The sequence below is a fragment of the Halichoeres trimaculatus genome, unplaced genomic scaffold, assembly GCF_033239565.1.
Source record: "Halichoeres trimaculatus isolate MK-OKI-2021-1 unplaced genomic scaffold, fHalTri1.1 fHalTri1_scaffold_16, whole genome shotgun sequence".
NCBI classification, from domain to species: domain Eukaryota; kingdom Metazoa; phylum Chordata; class Actinopteri; order Labriformes; family Labridae; genus Halichoeres; species Halichoeres trimaculatus.
This window is the reverse complement of record NW_027437194.1, coordinates 9,425,484-9,441,166: the sequence shown is the minus strand read 5'-3', so window position 1 is coordinate 9,441,166 and position 15,683 is coordinate 9,425,484. Positions and strand designations below refer to the sequence as shown.

At 40.5% G+C, this 15,683-nt stretch overlaps 1 protein-coding gene across 3 annotated transcripts in view; it reads left to right on the top strand.

Annotated features, from left to right (window-relative positions):
- The window catches only part of erbin (erbb2 interacting protein), a 76,437-nt gene that overhangs the window by 43,457 nt on the left and 17,297 nt on the right, over positions 1 to 15,683 (top strand). For all 3 annotated transcript variants that reach the window (XM_074689790.1, XM_074689792.1, XM_074689789.1), the window contains exons 8-14: positions 2,030 to 2,093; positions 5,057 to 5,131; positions 5,729 to 5,873; positions 8,164 to 8,236; positions 11,398 to 11,527; positions 11,636 to 11,751; positions 12,339 to 12,408. In XM_074689790.1, the coding sequence (XP_074545891.1) occupies positions 2,030 to 2,093; positions 5,057 to 5,131; positions 5,729 to 5,873; positions 8,164 to 8,236; positions 11,398 to 11,527; positions 11,636 to 11,751; positions 12,339 to 12,408 (673 nt within the window). The remainder of the gene's footprint in view (positions 1 to 2,029; positions 2,094 to 5,056; positions 5,132 to 5,728; positions 5,874 to 8,163; positions 8,237 to 11,397; positions 11,528 to 11,635; positions 11,752 to 12,338; positions 12,409 to 15,683) is intronic.

Below are 15,683 nucleotides of genomic sequence, written 5' to 3'. Positions count from 1 at the left end.
CTGTCTTTTTACTTTTACTCCTAGCGCTGTGATATTTGTGTTGGTGACGCAGAGCCCTCCTGGATGAATGACTTGCTGTGTTTGCTGGTTATCGGTAATCAGATTAGCTTTCCCTCTCATTATCGTTGTCACTATCAGCCTCTAAGAAACCGTCACTGGTCGACTCAAATCTTAAAATTGTAGCGTGCAGGTCTAAATATTTCCCTTACACTTCCTCCTTATCTCCCCCTCTCTGAAAAACCCTGCAGTGTCTTCTCTGTGTCCTCCAATCTGCCTCCTTTTTTTACAGAACATTCCCTCCCCACCCCTCTAACTGTAGTATTAAATTCCATGGAGTTACATAAGAGCCCCCTTTCTTTGGCTGCTTGCTGTGGCAGGTTTTATAATCCTCCGCTGAGACAGTGCTGAGGGTTATTCCACCATTTGAGAAGTGCCACTGGGAGACAAAAACGTCCCACAAATATTTGAGAAAGCTCCAGGTGATTGTGTGAGAAGTTACTTTCTCTTTCCGTCCTCTCCCATGCATCGCTCGCTGCGCCGTTTGTTTTTTGTCCTTCATGAGAAAACTGTCCCTCTTTGCCTTTTTTGTCCTTCCTCCCTCTGGCGGAGTTTCTGTTATCACTCGCTTCCCTTCTTCTTATTTTCGTCCGACTGACGGATGGGCAGGAGCCGCCTGTGCAGTAGCTCTGAGCAGATCCTCTCCTCCCGCTGTGCTTATGTGACGGAGGCCAGACCCGTTTAAGGCTGGAGCCCCAACAAAGAAAGCGACTAATGACCGGGAACGTTGCCAGAGCAACACACAAGCATTTCAGAGATGTAAACAAATGTGTGCGTGCACAAAGGGGCGCTGCAGAAGTCTTTTCAGGGCTCTCACGTAGAAGGTTCTGCCTCTGTTCTCTCACACACGGAGCACATGCTTAAACCCAACGTTTCTCTGTGTTTAAAGAAGGATGCTGCGTTCCTCACTGCTCCAGGTCAAAAGGCGAAGTGTGAACTCGCTCTGTAGTCGAGCCAGCGTGGCTCTTTCACCCCCTCCTGCTCACTCTGGGGTCGCGGGTGGTCTTGCCAACTCTGAGGTTAGAATGTGACAAAGTTGGCTGCGGCTCAAAAACATCCAGATAATCGTTTTCACATCAATGCACCTAGCACTTAAAACACTACAGGGCTTAAATCATATCTGTAAATTACGCCACGTGTCTTACATTCTCATTTTATGAGGAGCAGCAAGAAAACAAAACAGACTCCACAGAAAGTGTCGGTGGGCCTCTTCTTTCCACTCCTCTGCTCTATCTCACGCGTGTTCGGAGAGTTCATGCCGCTGTGAGAGGATCATCGTTTCTGTTCCCAAACAAGACTCTGTACATCTCCATTTCATCTACAACCGCTGTCTCTCTCTGTTTAGTTTCACTTTAGATCATTTTTTTGTTGAACTTGTGAATCCCTCTTGAGAAACTTTACATCTAAATGGTTTTTGAGGGCATCATTTCTTCATTTTCTTGTGTATCTCCTGCAGAATTTGAAGTTTAAATATCTTTCTCAGCTGATTTTTACAAACTGGTGTCTGAAACAAACCCACTTTTGTACTCGGTGCATAAAATGAGTCTGTCTGGTCAAATCTAAGAGTTTAAACAGTTTAGTCGTCCTGGTCTATATCTGCTTGTTTACTTACACCGACCTAAATGTGGGGGAGAAAGCTCTGGAGCAACTGCTTAAGGCGAGCATACGTCATACATTTTCCATTATTTAAAGCATATTTCTGTCACGCCTGAGCGCTCAGAGGTATTTATTTGCCTTGTAAAATAACTGAGCTGTGGGAGTAAAGTTAGAGAATGTCCAATATTTAACATGAAAACTGACCGTAAATCTTCTGATCTGTGTTCTGTCCCTTTCTTTGGTTTTGTGGCGCTCTCCACTTGTGAAAACATTTAACGTGTGAATCCAGCTGGAAGTGTGTCATAATCTCATATTTAATGTGATTTCCCTGTTGATTTTAAAAGTCTCACACCCCGTCTGTCCTGTGTGTCTGCAGGAGCATGCATAAGCTCACGCTGCTGGAGAGGTTGGACCTGGGGAGTAATGAGTTCACTGAAGTGGTGAGTATCCGTCAGTCTGCTGATGCCCACGGCGGTCTACCTTTCTGGTGGTGACCTCACCTCTTCTGTCCTTAATCTGTCTCCTTTCCTTCCACTTCAGTGTTTTTGAAATATAAAGAAGGGTAGCTCTTTCTCTTTTCTTTGTCTATCATAAAAACATGGCCCTATTCTTACAGATCTTTGTGTCTAAGTAAGAAAAAAATACAAAATATCTGAGTGTCCTGATCGTTTAAAGCAAAATCACACAAGCGTACAAACCAACATGATGAGGCTTCTTTTTAATTTCCTCCAAGGTGAAATTCTTTCACCAAGCATTGACTACAACAGGATGCTTTTAGTTTGTTCCACAGGTGATTCACTGCATGATGCTGTACAGGCTGATATGGACCTCATATTTATGTCTGTGTCTAATGCAACATCGTATGTCACACCAACCAAAAGAAAAAAAAAAACTTAGTTAGCTTGTTGAATATAATCAGATAATTTGTTCATTATGGTGTCAAAGAATAACAAACGTTATCTCAAAGCCCTTTGTAAAATGTTATATTAACAAAGAGCCAATGTGAAGACAAGATAATAAGTCTTATCTCATCTTAACTCACCATGAGTACAAACCTTTGCAGCATTCAGCAAGTTACAATTGATAGAAGAAACGCAAATGCGTCTTTGCTGATTGCAGAAGTGGTGCAACAGATGCACATTTTGTTGAAAGGCGGTCAGCAGATTCAGCAGCACAAGCACAACACAGTAGTCTACCATTGTTACCATCGTTGTCGAAGCGTTTGCACTTGGAATTTCAAGTTGCTATAATGAAAGTACAACGTACAATGTTTTAAGTTAGCCAAAATGCCATTTGCCTGTAAACAAGAGGCTTAAACGCAACAGTAACTTTGCGTTTCAGCCTAAAACCATTGTCTTGTAAACCCTACCAGTCAAGTTTTGGGTTTGAAAATAAGGGAAATTTTCTAGCATCTGCTGTGAGCTGTCCCACCTAGGTATTAATCCCTTGTATCACATTATTGTAATACAAGGGATTTACAAGTAGGGATGCACCGATCCAATGCTGGTATTGAGTATCGGCACCAATCCAGCCCCTCAAAGCTGGATTAGCTATCGGTGGGAAAGGATCGGTCCAAGCTTGACACTAAAGCTAAACTATAATTTAGTCTACAAGGTATAACATTTTACAATCAAATGGTCATTTCTGTAAATTTTGAAGCATTTTTTAACCAAACTGCTGTTAAACATTTAAACACTTATACTTTAAACAGGGATGCACAATATAGGATTTTTGCCGATATCCGATATGCCGATAAATTGAAACTCCTTTTGGCCGATACCGATAATCACAAGTTTGTTTGTTTTTTTCACTGTAAAGAAAGCTAAGTCTATCCTGTACTGGAATTTATAGGTTACTCTTATTGTGACGGTCTTATTTGTTTAAGAAACACACATAAAACAAGACAAAAAAACATTTGATTTTACCATAAATAAGAAACGTATTATTTTTTCTAACTCAAGACATTCAGTATTGAAATACAGAAAAATGATTTCTTTAGATCACATGAACTTTAAATGTACAATGCATTTTTAAACATAACCAAGTTGTATTTGATTATTTTAGAGCTACTGTAACAACCTGGTGACAGACACAGAGCTCTGCAGTGCAAATAAATGAAGTGCTACATTTTATTTAAGGAGCTTATTTTTCAGATGGAAAATAATAATAATAAAAATAATAATCCTAACTGAATAGCACCTTATCCGCTGTGCATATCGGCAGAAATTTTCATATCTGCCGATACCGATAAACGTGTTTTTAAGCTTTTATCAGCCGATACCGATATTGTGCCGATAATATCGTGCATCCCTAACTTTAAATAGGTATAAACTTCTGTTATTCCATATGTACTCATATTTGTCTATTACTCAAAACATTACCAGTCTTATCCTACAGTAGAGCATGCAGGTTATTATTTAACGCTGGTATCAGATCAGGATCGGTATCGGGACTAGAAAAGTTAGATCGGTGCATGCCTATATACAGAAGGATATTAATACAGGATGACGGCAGGAAAGAGGGGTAAATTACATCAGTTTCCTGGCCAAAGCAGGAGAGTTGACTGCTGTGGTGTAGACGACCCTAAAAAGCCATAGAAGCTGCAGTGTGGCAGTTCCATGGCAGCAGGCAATCCAGAGGAACCTACGGGACAAGGGACTTCAAGAGAGATCCATGGTTAATAACTTCAATAAACATTTAGGGTGAAAGTCAGACTGACAGAGGAGAGAGAAACAGGACTGTTTCATCACTTGGCATCCTGCTACTAATACAGTTAATATGACATTATCAAAGGTATTAATGTTGCGTCACATTCCTGTAACGTACTCCTGCTTAAGTATTCCTAAGGGATTAAATTGGTCTCTGGATACATTTCTCTCCTTTCTCGAGGTTGTTGTGCAGCCCGGCTTATGTAATTATGAAAATTCCCATTTAACACAAAGGTCTCATAAGAAGTCTATTTATCAGTGTTGATAGAGACATTTCATAACAGTATGATGCTTTCTTTTCCAAAAAGCAAAACAAAAAGACGCTCTCTGATTGGAGGAATTGGCCTGCAGAATTGTTCTGGCTGCTGGAGCGTCTCAAATGTTGTGCCCATTAGTCATGTAGACCAGAAATAATGTAATGTTTGAGCTCAGGTTTTAAAATACCAGAATTCCCCTTTTGGCTCTGGTACAGAAAGAGCTCTTCTGTAACCTCTGAAAGAGACGACTTTTATTAGAACATGACAATCGCATCGAGTAAATTGCGGGCTCATTTTCAGCTTGTTGATGAGTTAAGCTCATCGTCTTGTTCTAGCCCAGCAGGCACACACACACCATCTCACACACAAACACACACTGTCATAAAAATGTGGTGTCTCCCTTTCACTGAACCTCCTTTCTTCTCTTTGCGTCTGCAGCCTGAGGTACTGGAGCAGCTGACTGGAATCAAGGAGCTGTGGATGGACGGGAACAGACTGACGTTTCTACCTGGGGTACGACTTTTATTCATTCTCTGTGGCTGCTGCCTGGAACGTCATCTTCAGATTATTTCCTTTGATTTTAAGTCGTGTTGTCAGCTTTAATCTTCATCAAACCAGGCTGCCGTCAGCTCTTATCAGACTCTCGGCCCAGCAGAGACAAAGCAGCATCACAAACTGTTTTGGGGTTTTCTGAGGTCCCAGATAAATATCTAAAAAATGCAGATTTGGAGTAATTATTTGCTTGAAGATAATTAATTTATAATGATGTTTTGATAGTCAGAAAGTGTTACAGGGGACTCATTTTTTTCATCCAAATGACCAGCTTGTTTGTAACTGGGTCAAAATTAAAGCATTTGTTCTGCTGCCAGCATTTCAAAAGCATCGGCTGTAATCACAGTCTGGCCTTATGTATGAACACACTAACTGTTTCAGTCATAAACGTTCTGATTTGACCAGTAATTCCACTGCTTTTCTGAAAACAATTAGTGGGTGCTTCATTCAAAAGCTTCTATATTTATCAGACACTTCTGCGCACACATTCAGCGAGGGTAATTTTATATAAGTGCGGATCCAAACATTGATTCTGTGTTTCTATTTCCTCGCACACAGATGCTCGGGACGCTCAAACAGCTTGTCTACTTGGATGTGTCCAAGAACAACCTGGAGATGGTGGATGAGCAGATCTGTGGGTGTGAGAGTCTGCAGGACCTCCTGCTGTCCAACAACGGCCTCACACAGCTGCCAGGCTCCATCGGTGAATACACACACACTCACACACACTCACACACACACACTCACATCTCATTTGATGAAGCTTTATGAAACACCTTTTTAGACTCTTTAAGTTGTGCCAAAAATGTGTTCATTTCTGGATCTATTCCCCTGTTGGGCATCAACATTCAAAAATAATAATGCAGCAAGAGTTCTTGAAAGTAAGCCGCTAATTTACCTGTGTTATAGAAGCGCATGGTGTGATTTTGTCACAATATGTTGAACTTTAACTGAAGAATGATTAGAATTTTAACCCCTTTTCCCCTTATTGTAAATATGGATGTGAATAAACAATTGTGTGTGTTCTGGCTTTACTGATCAAAAAGCTCTGTTCTAAAAAAGTAGTTTATGAAGACAAGCAGGCCTCATACACCAAAATCTGCCTATACCTCGCCTCTTACAGGCCTCTAGGGGGCTGGCCAATCAGAGGGAAGGGGGTTTGTGGACCAGGAAGCCTTAAAGAGACAGCAGCTAAAACAAAGTGTTTCAGACAGAGGCTGTATTAAAGGGATAGTTCGCACTCTTAAATTGTGGTATTACTTTTTGATTTTAGTTCTTGTAGGCAGACAAAATAGCCTTTGAATCTGGTACGGAATTTCCCTGTTAGCGCCTATTTCCTCGTCACCAGCGATTATAGTCTGTGTCTTACTGAGGGAGAGGGGACACCTTTCTACTGTCTCTAATGTCCTTAGTGGTCACATAGAGCTCATACAACCCCACTTCAAAAAAACTGAACTGTCCCTTTAAGGGTTAATAAAACACCAGGGGTAAAAAAAGAAAGATTTTTAAGCTGTGAAACATATAAAGACACTTCAGAGGTACCAGAAGGACAGAAAAAAACTGAACAAAGCATAATACTCTGTGTTTTATATTTTTACTCATTGAGACCAGATGCAACATTTCTGCATACTTACCTTTAAGGCTGGATGCAAAGTGTAGTTAATTTCATATGGTGGCATCACTTTCAGGCCCTGTGACCAATGAAATGCACTAAAAGTTTGTGTTAACTTTATTTTTTCTTTTTACAACTCTCCTTGTACATGCCTTATCCAGCCTTAAAGGTATACACGCTTAATGCTGTATCCTGTCTAAACGTGTCAAATTTCCAGGTCATGGAGCAAATAACTCCTTTCTGACGTCTCACCTTGACTTTAAATATCACGAGTCGTTGGTAGTGATTAGGTAATAACAGGGGTGCAGCAAGAGCAGTGTTGCATTTGTGCATGATGCTCCCATTGCGGGTTTAAGCAATGTTGTAATACAATGTAAAACCGCACATCAGGATGTCAATACTAGGCTGTTGCAGCATTAATATAAATGCACAAATGCAATACAAAAAAGGCTTTCTCTTTCTTAAATGTGCATAAACATGTTTAGGAATAATAAAAAAATTAAGTTTATCCATCTCTGTGGTCACAATCAGGGAAATTAAAGTGAAACTAGAGCTGGGTTTATGCATAACTTTGAACGTTATATGTAGCTATAAAACCAGGTATTGCCGTTTAACATTTAAAACAATTGAGGACACAAACTGAAATTTCACAGTAAAGTTTTTCTGTATATAATACTCAAAGTGAAACTTTAGATCTGCTGTCTGTTATTTTCAACTCTAAAGCCACAGTAAAAGCACTTAAACCCCCTCATCCTCCTCCTGCCACTCTACAGTTGGCTTTTTGCCACTTTTTGTGGACTTAAGTTGAAGTTCAGCAACGTTTCCGCTCATTCTCCTGTAAATCAATAGCTAAAAGATCATCCTGAAGCTTTATGTTGTGCAGAGTTGACAGCCTGATGGAATTCAGGTCTTTCCTGTTGTCTGTGAGCAGATGGGGAGATCAGTTTATGCGACATGTCAGGTTGTAAAGTCAGTTGCACAGACCAGGCTTCTGAAAAGGATCCTGCTTTTAATTGGTACAGAAGTTTTATGGTAATACATATACAACATTTGAGTTGCCTAATTTGACCTGTATTCATGTACATACTCAGTATTTTGTTTTTAATGCAGACATACAGTCCAGTATTTTTCTGTCTTCCTTGCATCCCTCGAGGGGGAGACTGTAAAGTCCATGAGTAAAGAGCAGGCCAGTGAAATCAGATGAGTCCTAATGCAGAGCCCTGTAGAGCCAGAGCTGATGACTGTATTGATGACAGTATAAATCAATCCAATTAACAGCTGTAATGGATATCCCTCTTTGTTGTGCAACAGTGAGTGATAATCACTAACTGCCCTGAGCTGCACCGATCTAACTCTCTGTCTGTCTGTCTGTTTGTTGCAGGCTCTCTAAAGAAGCTCACCGCACTGAAGGTGGATGAGAACCAGCTCATGTACTTGCCAGACTCCATCGGCGGGTGAGTGTTGCAGCCGTAGCTTCAACATCGACGGAATAAACCCACAGATCAGTGGATTATTGCAGTGTCTCATCTGCTGTCGCGCTGATCATATAAAACGTCTGTGTGGATAAATCAGATCTTCCCATGTAGCCTAATGTGTCCTCATGCTTTGTTCGTTCGGCTCTAATGCTGATGATACTCAGTAACTTAATAATGCTTATGATTATGAAGCATGAACGGCTGTAATTGAGTGTCATGGCTCAGAGTCATGTTGAGTTATGAAAACAGTTTGAGCTTTGCTTTTATTGTGGCGGGGTTGGGAGTAATCTCTGGCCAGATGACCCTCTGACACTGATGGATTAAAAGCGCTTGCGGCCTCCGTTCTCGGAGTGATATTTCCCGCAACAGACAGGTGAATCCAGCAGTCAACAGCTGCTGAAGCCTCACTGAGCCAGCCAGGTTCACATCATGACCCTTCGTCTGCTCTCTGCAGCAGATTAGGCCACCATTTAATCCAGCGCTGTCTTGTTTGTCCTCTTGGACATCCACGGAGGGACAAATCTGCATGTTTCAGGTTTATTCTCCTCCTTTGTTTCCAAACAGAAACCACTCTGAATTGTCCCGTATGTTTGAATGTGTCTCCTTGTGTAATTTGATACAGATTATGTGATAAAGCCCGTGGTTTAGCTTAATCCCACGCAAGGATTTTAGCTTAAGCAAGCTGATTTTTTTCTCATTCATTCAAGCTGATTTGATTTGACCCACAGTGGGCTGCAGCGTTGGTTCGTCCCCGTTATGTATTCTGCAGAGAGGGGTCAAATCCTGTGTTTTGGAATTTGATGGTGTTGTAGCTCAGCAGCTCTCCTGCTTGTCTCTCTCTGTTTGTATTCATCTGAATTCCCAGAATGCATTTGCATTTTTCATTCAGCTGAAAGCCCAAGCATCAAGCCGCTTCTGTGTCAACACGGGCTTACTTTAAAATGTCACAGCTTTGAATGATGTCCTGTGAAGCCGCTAAAATGCATCATTGTTGTTGTGAACGTCTTTCAGGACTTATCTGTTTGTTGAAGAAGCGGTTTATGTTTACTGTTATGAAAACAAAAACAGACTTAGTTTGGTTTTACGACTTCTTTCCAAGAGTTTTAAATGCGGATGATGCGGAGTTCAAACAAGCCGCATCCTTTATTGTTGAAATATGAAGCCAGTGTGGAAGAGGTACAAACTGCAGTTCCCTAGGCATCCACTTGAGGCTGGCTTCAGGAGTCCTGAAGCGCACATGTATTTTAGAGTCTTACCTTTAAAATCTTAATAATAAGAATGTTTATAAGTAATAAGTAAGTTTATAAGTTACTTATGGTGTTTTTTTTAGCTGATTAAATCTGAAGATGTTAACCCTTTATCACCATCTCATGTCTCATGTGTCATCCAGGCCACCTGGACTTTATTATGTTTTTGTTTTTTTGGTCTTAAAGGAGTCAGAAATCATGCTCAAAACCTCATCTTTTCTTATTCTGCTGTTTGAAATTTTCACTTGTCCAAATAGTTGAAGTCACTGTAATGAGAACTGCAAAGCGTGTCTTTTTTCCTTTAAGAAGTTGTTTGAATTTTTGCCCAAATTGTTGAGGAGTTACGGTAATCTAAAGAGCACTTTTAAAATGGGAACACCAGCACTTAGATGGGTTTTAAAGCATTCACACCTTAGCTCCACCTCTTTGCTTCTTGTTAGGTCAACCTTAAGTTAGGTTTCATCATTTCAAATATGAACACCTGCAGCATCAAGAGACTTCTGATCTCTGCTCCAGAAGCCAATGGGGGATGGCGGAAGCATAGACTGTATAAAACATGGACGTAGTCTCGCCAACATCACCCGTCTGTTTCTGAAACGGAAAATGAAGCACATCAGCTAAAGCGGCCATATTGGTAGTAGCAAGGGCTTCGCCTACAGCCATAGGGCGCCTGTCGGTCACATGACCCTCAGCTGTGCCTCTTATTGGGAGAGCTCGCGATCTTAATGTCCTCTGAATGGCCGAGTTAGAAAAAAATTCACCCCCCGTACAGTGGGTGCCAGTAGTAAAATTAGCGAGTCAGACTGTAGACGTTTTTTGAACCAGGCTGTAAATAGGTTAATTTCTGCTTTGAAAACAACTTTTTTTTGGCTTGGTATGTATGTGACTTCCGCTACTTCCGGAGCCAGCCTCAAGCGAGCACTTCAGAAACAGCAGATTTTAGCACTTCCACATCGTCTCATATTCCCAGACCAGAGGTTGCCGCTTGGTCGGAAGTCGGGAGTCTGAGGGCTCTTAAAATCTCTCCTGTATTCAGAGAAAAGGACGGATAGAGCAAAAAGTAGTGGAATGACTTGGGGCAAAGGATAGCAGGCTCTTGATGTAGAGTGAGATTCAAAGGACCACTCCACCAAATCTACTTGTTGACAGATGGTCTCTGTGGCTCTGAAGGATAATGTCCACAGCAGAAATTACATTTGTTGCAGAACGACAGATTTTACAGAAGTCTAAGATCATTGCAATGAGTGAAGTACGATATCATCCAAACTAGCATGCATAAAGTCGACCATTTGGATGAAGGTCTTTATATCATGGTTGTGTTTGCAAATCATTTGATGCACTCAGATAAAGCTGAACCCAGTTATGAATGACACTTTTATGAGTTGTTGATGAAACCTGCATTTGCATGAAGCCAGACAGAAGATAGACCCAACTACCAGGAGTTATATACACGGTTATTTCTGTTATTAGCTTTTGAACAATTTAATCACACACTGCATTTTTTTTTCATGTCATATAGCTGTGACATTAACCAGATTAAGAGGGTGAAGTCAGGTCAAATCAACCAATGTAGCACATGTTAAAATTGTAAAACTTGTACAAATGATAATATCCTCAACTCAAAGAGAGGACTAAAGAGGAGGCTCCATGGTCCTGGTTTTCAGCTGAGTTGTGGGCACACTGAGGAGCATGAGGCTGGTTAACAAGTTTCAGAGAAGATCAGCTTAGTAGGATGGGTCAGATTAAAAGTTGCTGTTAAGTTGCATTATGGGAACTGTAGGAGGACTTTCGGCACATAAAGAAAAGTGTCCTGTAAAAAATTATAGAAGTGCCAAACTGAAAATCTGGTGCATAACTTTACAAAACATACTCAAAGTCTCCCTCCATCTTCAGGCTGACTGCTCTGGATGAACTCGACTGCAGCTTCAACGAGATCGAAGCTCTGCCCTCGTCCATCGGTCAGTGTGTCAACATTCGCACATTTGCTGCCGATCACAACTTCCTGGCCCAGCTCCCTCCTGAGGTGAGTGATTCCCGCTGAAGTGATGGGATGTGTTAAACGGCACGGCGTGTCGGCTTGCTCAGCAGTAAGACTTCGCCCTGTCAGCTCATGACTCTGACTCCTCTGCAGATGGGAAGCTGGAAAAATGCGACGGTGCTGTTTCTACATTCCAACAAGCTGGAGACTTTGCCCGAGGAGATGGGGGACATGCAGAAGCTGAGAGTCATAAATCTGAGCAACAACAAGTGAGTCTGGACCGGCAGTATTCATGCAGAAAGAGGGTCAAGTTAAAGGGCAAGGGCATGTGGAGTTTATTCTGAATTATGGCTTCATTAATGTGATTTTGAAGCAATAGTGCCAGTTATTCACCATCTGCTGGAGCTATCCTTTTACATAAGTATGAAATGAATGTGGTTTTAACTTTTGTGTCTATTAAAGAAGAAGAGAAACCAAAAGAAAATCATACATGAGCCCACACCCAGCCTGAAACACAACCAGATAATTATGACATTTTATTTTGAAGGGTCCTTATTCTAGATGGAATAAAGATGGAGTTTGGTTTGGAAACTGAAACCTTTTTGTGGTTTAAATCAGGGCTTTTCCTTTCCCTGTGTCTCCTCAGTGCCAAATTTGCTGAATAATTTTGGCTACAACCCCGCAATGCTTAAATATTTTTAAAGAAAAATTAAACACAGCTCCAGCCAACACAAACACAGAGTCCTCACATTAAATCTGTCCCACAGACTGAACAGTGGGCTTTTATTTTCCTGCGTTAGTCTTAAAGGTTGTTGTAAGATGACTGAGCACCTGTGTCGTCTCCTCTCTGCTGCAGGTTAAAGAATCTCCCGTACAGCTTCACGAAGCTCAACCAGATGACAGCGATGTGGCTTTCTGAGAATCAGGTAAGATCACGTGTGTTCACTATGAGTAACGAGTGAAAGTGTTTGACAGAAGGTGTCACTGGGTTCAGAGCTGTCAGACGCTCATTTGACTACAGAGGCTGTTTTGACACAACAACACTCGGCCGTAAATTAACTCCGCTCTGTGGCGCAGCTTCCAGGAAAACACATTCAAAATGCAACAAACCACTTCCAGGATATTTGATCCAAACGTGGAGTAAGTGATACAGTGAAGTCTGAATTTTTAACACGTTGCAGGATCCTGTTGAAGGTTACAACTTGTTACCTTAATCCTAATGCATGTAGGAGACAACGGTATGGTTAACCTTGACGGGCCTGCAGAGTGATACACCATTAACACACGTGAAAAGGCAGGCTAAGATATTCATTTGAAGTACTAGGGACAAGCCCAGCATCAATAAGTCACACAAGGTTTTACACATAATAAATGTTTTATTGACCATACCCACAAAGAAAACACAAGACTAAAAGTATATTTCATATATTACTACACTGAATTCCCTGTCAGGGGTTGATTAAGTATACTTTATTGTATTGTGTATTATATATTAGTAGGAAAAAAACAATATAGTGAGCCCATTTAAACCCATTTATAAAAAAAAAAAAAAAGATTTTTTGAATGTCTAAAAGCTCTTTTAACAACGTGCCTTTGATCTAATCTTTGACTGGAGCAGCACAGACAATATTTGTGTTTACATGGAGCGTAATAATCTGATCATAAATTATCTAACCCTTTAAGCTCTTGACTCTTTTTTTAAGTGTCTGCTAGAAAAATTACATACCCGATTAAAGAGTACATTTCTGCATCCACAAGGCAAAGTGAATCATTCTGGTATGATAATAAAGGGAAAACTTATGAAGGTGAAAATGAAAAAGGTACCTTAATGTTTAAAGGGTTAAAGTGCGTAAACCTTTTCATAAACCGATTAAACTACAGACTTTTAAATGTATGAGTTGATTTTTGTTGAGATCTAACTGCACATGCTCAGGGTCTCACATTACACATAGTGACTTCTGGTGTAAAAGTGCGCTAAATCATACCAGAACGTTTCAGTACTTTTCAGCACTTTTGGTCCAATGTAGATGCAGAAAAACATGAAGCCTGTGCAGAACTGTAGTTCATCAAGTGTCCACTAGAGGCTGGCTGTAGAAACACCAAAAATCACATACACACCCATTCAAAAAGACAATCTTTACAGCTCAAATAAAAATGTTTACAAGCTTCAAAACTTTCAGAAACTAATGGATGACTTTTACAGAGAATACATCCATGTATTATAAAGTCTATGGTGAAAGACAAAGATATGCAATATAAACTAAAAGTCTACAAAAAACTGTGAGGGGCATCTTTTAGGGCAGTAAGGTCAAGTCTTACCATAAAGCTGCTGAGGTGTCTTGATCTCCATCTTGCATTCATCATTACGGCTTGTTTGATTAGATAAGAGCAGCAAAACAGCAGCCACTACGTCCTTGAGTTCTTAAATCAAGATGGTTTAATCAAAATGAAAAAAATTGTCTGTTTTAATGTACCTAAGTGGGAATATTTGACCAAAATCATCCACTGCTTCCCCACTTGTCCTCTGAATGCTCTCAGAAATGTTCAGTCCCTCACATCTCCTTAAAATTTGGGAAGCATGCCTCTCCTGGAGAAGTTTTTTTTTCTGTGTATAAAACAATGTCTCAGTTTAGACCCTGCCTCCTGTGGAGCTCTGCAGAAAGTCCCCAGTATTCAGGGGTGAATTCCTGTGGGTGGAGACTGATGGTCCATAGATAGTTTTCTGCAGGATCCACACCACTGCCCTGCTGGGAAAAATCATGTGAACATAATAAATAAGTTGAAGGTAGAGAAAGAGAGTTACACAACATGTCAGATTCCTAGTAGGACATCAGAGGGATTATTTTTGTCTTGTTTTGGTTTAACTTTAAAAATTTTGAAAATGTGTTGGTCTCGGTTTTCTGTTCCAGTTTGGGATTTAAGAAGTGTCCTAGTTCTTGTGACCAAGTTTTTTTGTATTTTGCTGTGGTTTTAACAGAGAAATCTGGTTTTACGTCTGTATTTTTTATTTACACCAGCAGCAGTTTAGACTTTGGTATTTGACCTTCTCAGCAGCAGTGACATGAATGCTACCAGGCATGTTGTTGTGATGAATTTTGCCTACTGCCTTGGCTACTGTGTGCGTTGCCCTCGAGAGATAAGCCTATCAGAGGCGGAAACATTGGCTCAGCTCAGGAAGTGGTTTTGGAGTCCTGTTTTGTCACTGCAGCGTACGAGAGAGAGGAGATCTTGAAGTATTCATATCAAACCGGGCAGAAAAGTTTTAATGTGTTGAAAAGTAAAGTTGGAGCAGACGCTGCAGGAGCTTATAAATATTTCCAAATTACACTCTGTTGACTCCCAGCGCATTCGGAAATCAATTATTCATGGATTTTCTCATCTTAGACCCGACTATTGTGAGCCTCGGCTCAAATACCTTAACAAATTGTCTCTGGAAAAATGCAGCCTCTTTCAGGGTGACTGTGGAGGCTGTGTGTCCGAATCAGCTGCTTCACAAACACATTAATACAAATTTAGAAAGTCTGCCTCATTTACAAACTTTACTCTCAAAGTTTGGCTGAGGAGTTTGAACTGCAAATGCTACAAAATCAGCTTCTCATAACTACAAACAACAAAAACATCTCAAAACATTTAACAGCTTACAAGTGTGCCTCATTTTTATTCAATTTATTAGATGATTCATCTACAGACATCAACACATCTGCAGTGAGTGAATACTCACCAACACACAGGTCAGCTGGTAGCTAAATAAAAGAGAAACTCAGCATATTGTAGAAACTAAATATGACTCTCTTGGGCGTTTATTATGGTCGTCCTTTCATGAAATGTATAATTTGCTTCATAAATCTTACAGGAGCCCTTTTCTTCTTCTCTTTTTGGGCGATATTCTCCTAGACTTTTGAAGTTTTAGGACACAGCTGCGTTTCACAAGCTGTCACTGTTTTGCATGCACCACTTTCAGAAAAGACACAAGATCTCTCACTCCTCAGACTTTTACTTTGCTGTTTTGTTGTGTTTTCCATGCACTGCTCTTTGCAGAGATAGGAAATACACAAGACATCTCACTCCTCCATGGTTTAACTTTGGAAAACAACATTATGTGCATGCATTTCATGAAAACACACACATATAAATTTGTCTGCATTTCACTGATTCTTATCAACTGAGTCAACCAATAGTTGCGCTCCTATCTTCAGATTTT